The sequence below is a fragment of the Plectropomus leopardus genome, chromosome 3 (genome assembly GCF_008729295.1).
Source record: "Plectropomus leopardus isolate mb chromosome 3, YSFRI_Pleo_2.0, whole genome shotgun sequence".
In the NCBI taxonomy this organism is placed as follows: domain Eukaryota; kingdom Metazoa; phylum Chordata; class Actinopteri; order Perciformes; family Serranidae; genus Plectropomus; species Plectropomus leopardus.
In genome coordinates this window covers 11,353,539-11,362,559 of record NC_056465.1, presented here as the reverse complement: position 1 = coordinate 11,362,559, position 9,021 = coordinate 11,353,539, and the positions used below count along the sequence as shown (strand labels likewise).

The window sequence follows — 9,021 nt, the reverse complement described above, 5'->3', positions numbered from 1 at the left end:
CTACTTAATTTTGTCAGTCAATGGTTGTATAAAAGTTAGCATGGTCCCAAATAGATGTCAGGGCAGCATCAGCAGTGTGTCAGCCTCTCACCTTGTTTTAGGTTGGTTATTTTAGCCTTTTGCATTCATCATTCAAACCACCTGTCCTTTGTAAAAAAAAAAAAAAAAAAAAAAAAGTGTACTCTGCTGTCCCCAAAGGAGTTTCCACTGACATCTAAATGAAGACAGACTGCTGCTTCTTGACCTCTGGGCTTTGCTCCTTGTCCTTCATCTCTTGATATATAGCTCTCTGCATTTGTCATCGCTTTGGGCTGCACATTGCTCTGCTTATATCTGGTGAGTGTTTTTTTTTTTTTTAATAGAGGCCAAGTTTTTGAAAAACACATGGACGCTGTGTTTATTAAAGATCAGACTGAGTGACACTCCAGCCACATGAAGAATGACTTATTGCGTCTCCACCGCCTCTCTCCTCTGTGTTGGTGTGCTCTTTCTGATAGCTTTTAAAGATTTCCTGAGATGTTTGCATTTGTCTTTCGTGTCAATGTTATTTGCCACAGTGTCAGCTCTGTGCTGGAGAATCCTAATGAACCCTGACTTTTCCTTTATTGTCTCTGTCGAGTGGTTCGAACACAGTGTTATAGCTCACCAACTTTGGCCAAAACTATGACAATAAGAAAAAGACTTTTATAAAAAAAAAAAAAGCTGTTAGATCTAAATAATTACACAAAAATAATCACAATGTTTTCTCACCTTCTAAAGATTGGGATTTCTTGGCTGATTAATTTCCTATAACTGAACTGTCATACAGCATTAAAATTGAAAATAGTGCTGCATATAAGAATGTCTAATCTTTACATTAGTAAAACAACCCTTTCAGACATATTTTTTTAAAATGGTCAGCTGATCAGAAATCAAAGTAACAGTACTATAATCTTTTTAACCCCAAATACATTTTTTTATGTCTTTGAAATATGTTAGTGCTCCCTCACAACAACTTTGCACCCCCTCACAGTTCTCATAGTAATACTGTTTTCTCCAAATCTCACAAACAACACTTTGTGTTCACTCAATCTACGTTTGACCCCGAAAAATCCTTAAAAATTTGAAAAAAATATATGTATACATGCAACGTATTTTGAATGGTTAAATAATTGTACATGTAGTCTTCTGGACATTTTTCCCTTGAAACCCGCAGAGGTTTCCTCTTTTCTTTTAAACTAAATTTCAGGTCATTTTCTTGTCACCTTTTACTAATTTCTTGCGATTTGCAGGACATTTATTGCTAAGTTGCTCATTGCCCTTTTCCTTGTGTTTTGAGAGAAATCAATCTGCTCATGGTTTCAAAGGTTGAGTAGTTTGTGAAAGACATCTAAACACGGCACAAGAAAACCGATGTCAATCCATGTTAAACATTCACCTGCAAACTATTATAGCTTTTTTTTTAATCACCAAAATGATAAAATAGGTGTTGTCAAATGGTTATCTCAAGTATACAAGTTCTTTAAACCAAGATTTATTCAAGTATTTTAAACCATTTACAAGTTTTGGTTACTCTGGGAGCAGTATTACAGAAGCAGCAGAGAGGTGATTTCGGGGCTAATGAGAGGAGACAGCAGTCCTCTAATTAGCACAAATTATTACAAGCCTCCAGTGACAGTGAGCTGAGCTGTTTATCAGCCCACGTCCCCACTGGCTGCACCAGTTAAACTGTGGTGTATCGAGAAGGACCAGGACAGGAGCGGAAAGGAGAGGACCCGTTGGGGAAATCAGACAGGAAGATGGGGTTGTGAGAGGGTGAGGTCTCCATCAGGGCCTGCCGTTTCTTGCGGTCAGGCCTCTTGTAGTGGAAGTCAAAGGGTGGTCTCAGCGCTATGGGGCCTCCTATCTCTTCAGAAGATGAAGCAAAAGGTCCGGCACCTGGTGGTGACTGCTGCTGGTTTATTAGATCTTCAGCCGACTCACTGGAAGATGAGGAGAGAGGAATCGAGGGGTTAACAACAACAGGGGGGTCAAAAGGCAAAGGGTCAAAGGGTGTAGGGTCAAACGGTGCAGGGAGAATGGGCGTGGGGTCAAATGGCACTGGTTGAACAGCAGGGGGTGCTGTGGGGTCAGAAGGAACAGGCAGCGGATCATTTCCGGGGTCATCGATGAGAGGAGGAAAGGTTGGGATCACGGGGTCTATGGGGAGGTCGTGACCTTGGGGCTGCACTGGTCTGAGGATGTCCACGTTCTGTGAAGGAAGAGACAAGATCAAAACTGATATTTTACAAACTCTCACTGAGTGCAAAAAGACTCCAAATCATGTAATATTACATTACACACCTCAGCCCTAACAAGGAGTGAGTAGACAACATAATTATAGCACAGAAACGTGCAATTTTGAATCTCACAAGTAAGTTTAAACACACACAAACACAACAAGAAGATATGACGGAATAATTATACAGCCAGTGGCATTCACTCAGAAAGTTATCATTTTAAAGGTTGCTTTGGTGAAATCTGAAACAAAACAGAGCATGAAACATTTATCATATCTCGGTCGGGCAGTGGGTTATTACATTCCCGACTGCAGTGTGAAGTGACTGGCACTTCACATTATATTTTGTTAAAGTTTTTGCACTTTACTTTTTTACTGACTCACAACTGTTAATGTACAAGAATGTTCTGTCCTTTTGGGGGTGTAGACATTTTTTCCTGTTATGAGTGTTAAACCTCTTTTATCCTGTTATCTCCATAAACTGGATTTATTTCCTTTTTGTTAAGAAAGAACATGAAAGCTCTGAAAACTGTAGAAATGTTTTAGCAGCAAGCAGATGGAGGTATATTTTGAATGTTTTACCTTCTCTTCCTTTCATCTTTATTATGGACATATTTATTATGGATATTTTATGGAATAAAATTAATGTCATCAATATTTTGAGCTTGTAATAACATATTCACAAATGATTTTCTCAGAAATTTAGGTTTATGGATGTGTAAAAAGGTTTTTTAGCTGTAGAAATATTTTTTGTATATGTAATTAATATATCTACACAAATATTTTCAACAGTGAGGCCTCACAAAGTCTCAAAGAAAGACATATACATTTTCCTATCTGTGTATGTTGCACTGAAGTTATTAGCTACAAGCAAACAAGTACAAATTCTGACCTTTTTCTATCTTAGTGCACATTTTTTTCAGACATACAAAAAAACATTTTACAAATACAAATTGACAAACTTAAATTTGTGAGAAAATTATTTCTGAATATAATTTCACAGGCTCAAAATTTAATGAACCTCATTTGATTGGATAGTATTAGGTGTAACTTTTTATTTGTTGGCAGTAAAAAAATTTACAGTTTGACCTGATTCACTTATGGATAACATATATACATTTTTTCTGACTGTTATGCACCAACACACCAAAGCAAATTCTTTGTCAAACAACTTGGCAATAAACCTGATTCGTATTCTGGTGATAAATAGTCCTTCACTGCTTCCTGTACCTGTGCTTTGAACATCTCACAGGACACCTGAACATCGGGATGAACATTCAAGTCTCCATGCACAGATCCCACACAGAAACCTGCAGTCTGAGACAAGGAGATAAGACATTTTATTAATTTCTAAGGTATTGGGTCATCACGAAAAAAAAAAAAAAAAAGAAAAAGTAGCAGGATAAAGCAGGGAGAAAAAAACATATGGATAATAAAATACATTTAAAAAGGAGGAAAGGATCTGTCACTCTTTTTTAATAAAAAAAAAATCAATTACTGCAGCCTTTTATAGTGTCAGTTTTAAAAGTACAAATTAATCCATCATGTCATCAAGTAACGCTTTCGATGATAATAAACTTTCTGGCTGATTGATGTGTATTTAAGTTTTGTGAACGTTATCATTAATTAGTGTCATAACATTGTCAGATTCTCGGCTTGGAATCAATTTTATTAAATTAATGGAGCTTTTTCAGACATGTATCCAAATCAAGATTGGAATAATGTCACTTAAGTTTTTGTGTGAATTTTCAATTGTTTAAGGGTGCAGTGTGTAGGACCTAGAAACATCTGTTGGCATAATTGTATATAATATTTATAATAACTATGTTTTCATCAGTTTATAATCACCTGAAAATAATTTTTGTTATGTTTTTGTTAACTTAGAGTGAGTCATTTATATCCACGTACAGAGCAGGTCCTCTTCTACAAAGTTTACCCTGTTGTTCTACAGTAGCTGTGAATGGACAAATCAAACACTGGCTCTAGATAGGACCATCTGTGTTTACACGTTCTCACAGTTTTTCTACACACTTGGCACAAGGGAGAAGTTTCAGTTATGCAACTTCATCACAAGATGCCACTAATACTACAGAACACCTTCAAGTGTCAAAATAATTTGATTTTCCTTGTCAGATACGGTATGTTCATTGTGATAAGAAATTGTCTTATTTTAAATCTGTTGACTCTGGTCTCTCTGTGTTGAGTACCTCTGTGTCAGACTCGATTGTCAGTCGCTGGCAGCTGCCTCTCTCCGTCAGTCCCTCAGGACAGTCTTGGACTGTGTACTCCACAAAGCTGGCTTTCACTGGCACAACCTGGAATATAAAAATAATAGGGTAAAAAATTGAGAAAAGGGCAAATAACACAAAGAAACAGATAAAGGAAAATACAGAGAGGTGGTATGGTTGCTTTAATGGCATGGCTATCATCTTGGTTTAATAGCATATTTTTCTACCCAAAGGTTAACTAATTTGCAATATTCAGAGCTTTTGTCCCAAAGCAAACTATTCAGTTCCTCATTTGCTCTCCAAACAAAAGCCTGGCCAGACAGCAAAAGTGCCTTCAGTAATCCTTTGCAACATTGCCAGACACTCGTATCATTATGGTATTTGTGGAGCTGTAAAGGTACTCATCTGGCACACGGAGGCTCAAAGGTGCACTGGGCCGTCTGCTCATGCGCAGCCAGAGAATTTTCTCAAGTGTCATTTCCTAATTAACGTAACATTCAACAGATTGTTTTGTTATGATATCAGCCCCAGGCGGAGCTTTGTTTGTCCAATCAAAGTTAATAACTGTATATCCAGCCGTACCTGCTCTGCAGCTCTGGTGATCCTCTTCACCCCGAGCCGTGCACCCAGTGCGGACTGTCTCTTGTAGGACGCCAGAGTGACCTGAGCAGCAGTCGCTGCCTGTGGGCTGTCTATGGGAAGCAGGACAGGGCAGGTTGGACAGGTCTGCTGGAGCTTCTCTGGGGGATCTACAGGAACCAGACAGAGATAATATAAATGATTTAATGGTTACATTTGTACTGAAATAACAAGTAAAAACTTATTATATGCAGAAAAAGTTGGGCAGAGACAAATGAGCATTAATAAAAGCAGTAATTTTAAGTATTATGTAGAAGCTGAATTTGCAATAAAACATTACATCTCTTGTTAATGATTGGATAAAGCCCCTTTGCACCACTAGTACACCTAAAAAGGTCTTTAAACTTATAGTGGCCAAACATCATTGGTTGTGAGAAAAAACCAACATACAGATTTGAATTTCTACAAAATAGAATTACTGGAATAGAACAGAATAGAATAAATATTTGCAGTTTAATTAGAGGCCAAAACAGCCAAAATAACTGCGTAGTTGTTCAGGACATTTACAGGATCTAAAAAATAAAATTTGAATCTGAGTTTGAGATTAGGGTGAAAGTAACACTCATATTTCATACCCCACAATTTTATTTGTCATTGTGCGAAATGCAAATGTGTAACAATTTATAAGGCTAATTTCTATTAAGGTGTGCCAGGAAACTGTTATTAATGTCTTAATTTATACCCGTTCGTGACAAAATGTGTACACAGATGAATTTGTTTTCAGATTTTCTTATCTTCCTCTGATGAGCCTTGTATACAGATTAGTGTTACTACGAACAAAATTTAATTGTGGAGAAATTCAGACCAGCACAAGTGACTGCAAAATCAGAGAGATGTTACATTCATTTCATAAGATACAAACCCATATAGTATGTCATGCAACACAGTATGGCAAAACCCATTCTTTCTGGTATCAAATATCCCTTTGATACCATATTGTAAAATTGATCTTGATAAGTTTAGGAGCCTTATATTAAATCTAACAATATGTTAATTAGGGATGAGCAAGTGTATCATTATCGGTATCCGTATCTGTACTTGGAATGATAGGCCTCTGTAGGCCCTGGGGCTTCAGTCCAGGTAAGCCGGTGCATTAAGGCGGCCCTGCTTGCAACATGTGGAGTTTGGAACAGAAAACAGAAATGGGTATGACTTCAGCTCCAAATGGATGGGGCTAAGCAGAGGTTGTGATTTTAAGTCAGAAGTTGCTAAATGTATTGTCAGTTAGACAGCTTTTTACAGAAAAGCTTCAGAATTGAGCTTCAGATCATTTTTGATCACAAGAATAAGAGATTGAACACAGCTACCCAAATGAGAATTTTCCTTCATCACGAGTATGGACATTGGCACATTTAACTCAGATGATACTGATACGAATAAAAAAATATATTATCTGTACCAGATACTTGTTTCATCTGACCACCCACATCAACCCTAACGTTAATGTTACCTGGGACAAGATAACATTCGTAGCTGTACAGGTAGGAGTATCCATCTGGTGTGTGGAGGATGGTGGTGTTACAGTTGCCGGAGATTTGCTGAAAAAATTAAAATAGAAATAAACCCAAGCTGTAACAATCAAAGTTGGCAACATGTGACATAAGTAAAAAAGACAAGCTGACTTTAAATGTGTGTGCGTGTGCGTGTGCGTGTGCGTGTGTATATGTGCATGCGAGTGTGTGTTCTTGTATTTCTATCTATGTGATGACCAGAGTTTTAGACCTTCAGAATGAAGACATTCTGGAAAGTCTTTGGTCTTCTTCCTGCTTCAGTGAACTGTTTCTGGGGTACGACTTTTGGTTTTAAGATATGACTTTAAGAATTAGGTTAAGATCAGTGAAAGGGCTAAGATTTGGGGCTACGCTTCAGAAAATCTCCCTGTGCACACAAACAAAATATTACGTAGAATATATAAACCTTTGCTTGTATCCTAATCTACATCACAAATTCAAGATAAAGGTGCTTGAGTGTTTTCAAATATATATTGTCAGTTTCTGTAATTGCCCCTTTTTGCAGAGTAGGGGAGTCCTCACAAGCATAGAACAAGTTCAAATGTGTCACGTGCATGTGTGTGTTTGCCCCTACTGTTTCCATGAATGGTCTGACGTCACAGCGTTTCCATGGTTTTGAGCTGCCAATGTGACACTTGGTCTCCAGGACATCCAGGTCCAGGTAATACACATTGCCTGCTGGGCCCTGACATGCACAGTATAAACACAGGTAAGAATAACAGAGTGGATATACAAGTAATGCTGTGTATTCAGGTTTTCTAATAGTACTGTTATATGCATCAGTATTCTTGTTTAATGGAGCATCACATACATTTTAGAGCATATGAGGCTCAAATTTATGATAAGTCCTCTTTCAAGTACCTTCATTTGTTCAGTTACATCTTTAAGGATCATTTAGGTGGTGCTCTGTGTAATTCCCTATAACGCTTTGGACAATATCGATTTTAGTGATAGCACTGAGAACAAATCTCAGCAATTTGAGCAGGTGTAATGCCAGCCTTCTCAGGTCATGAAGTTGAACTGAGGCTCTTAAAACCGGATCTGTCCCAAAGCCAGGATACAATAGCCTTCAGCGGCTGACAGCATGAAGTTCATAAAGTCTGTTGTGTAAGGTTTGTCCCAGCAGTCCTGGACTGAAATGACCTGGACTTTTATTAACAGTCACTTCAGTCCTAAAGGCCTTTTTTCATGAGGCGTGAAAAGGGGGCGGCTTCTCATCTCATGACATAAAATCCTGTACATCAATTTTTATGTAACATTTATTATAAACGACATGCACTGATGGCAGTCATTCACAACAAAGTGCAAACAACAAATATTTATTGCTGTTTTCATTCCTTAGTGGTTGCACACTAATGTAATTGCTGCTATTTTTCACGTCTTTGATGTAGTCCAGTGGTTCCCAAACTAGGGTCTGGGGACAACAATAAGTCCTTGAGAAGCAGAGTTTAATTTCATTATCATTTCCCTGGAGTGAGAGTCAGCACATTGTGACAATGTAAGAGAGTGATTTCTGATTAAAAGTTTGTCAGTGCACAGTCATTTGTAACAACAAAACACAAATCTTTTAAAATGGGATCCCATAGATGTGAAGATTGGTTACGGCTGGTTAAATATCTCAGTGTGTGCCTTCCTCCTTTTCACAGCAATGTCTTGCTATTTCAGCAACAGCAGAAATAACCTCTCCAACCCTTTATTAAACATGAACAAATCACCCACTGAGAAAATATTACAACAACCCCAGGCTTCTTCTCCCAGAGGGTAATTGTTTCAGTACTGACCTGAGCATGCAGGTGGACATTTGCAATACGGTTGAGTGCAAATTTGTAGCCTTCGGTGCGATCCTCATTGATGTAAGTGATGGCCAGACGAGACAGCTTCTCCACTGCTTTGTCATTACAGGGGACGGGAGCAAGTTGGATGGGCGAAAGTGCAGAACCCTCCCCGTACACACACAGAGTGTGAATGGACAGCAGAGATAATATCAGTAATAATGTGCGGATGGATTTCTCCATGGTGGCCCAGAGTCCAGACAGGAGCCAAAAGACAGAGCTGAGTTTAAAGTGAAGTTTGTTCTGTTGTGTTTGCGTTTGGTCTCTGCAGTGACTTTTGGAATCAAAACAGGACGGAGATGTTGAAATGATGCCAAGGACAAAGTTTATCTCATGTCAGAGGGCTGATACTTGTGAATGAATGTTCCAGTAATATAACCTGGGGAACACTCACTCCTGAAAGAAAAATAGATGGAATGACAAAACTTTCATTCATTACATACAGAGGTTTATAAACATACAAAAATAAAAGTTAAGGTTGATCTTGCATTGGATGCTCTGTTTAATCTGATGGAATGCAAGAAATGTATTTAAAACACCTAATTTAATGCAGT

The 9,021-nt window shown here is 38.1% G+C and overlaps 1 protein-coding gene across 1 annotated transcript; it reads right to left on the bottom strand.

The window, feature by feature from the left end:
- Positions 1-1,497: 1,497 nt before the first annotated feature.
- On the bottom strand, positions 1,498-8,721 carry si:ch211-262h13.5 (uncharacterized protein LOC571127 homolog). The gene is made up of 7 exons (XM_042483945.1): positions 8,417-8,721; positions 7,210-7,320; positions 6,575-6,662; positions 5,068-5,234; positions 4,465-4,572; positions 3,488-3,574; positions 1,498-2,230 (listed from the first exon to the last, which is right to left on the bottom strand). Exons 1-7 carry the CDS (start codon positions 8,648-8,650, stop codon positions 1,703-1,705), a joined length of 1,323 nt encoding a protein of 440 aa, XP_042339879.1. The 5' UTR covers positions 8,651-8,721; the 3' UTR covers positions 1,498-1,702.
- Positions 8,722-9,021: the final 300 nt, after the last annotated feature.

Excerpts from the sequence above, each read along its gene's own strand:
- si:ch211-262h13.5 (XM_042483945.1), bottom strand. The coding sequence starts at position 8,650 with ATGGAGAAATCCATCCGCACATTATTACTGATATTATCTCTGCTGTCC. Across the intron at positions 6,663-7,209 it reads TCAGACCATTCATGGAAACA|CAAATCTCCGGCAACTGTAA; the intron begins GTAGGGGCAAAC and ends TAATTTTTTCAG. Across the intron at positions 3,575-4,464 it reads CAATCGAGTCTGACACAGAG|ACTGCAGGTTTCTGTGTGGG; the intron begins GTACTCAACACA and ends TCCTTGTCTCAG.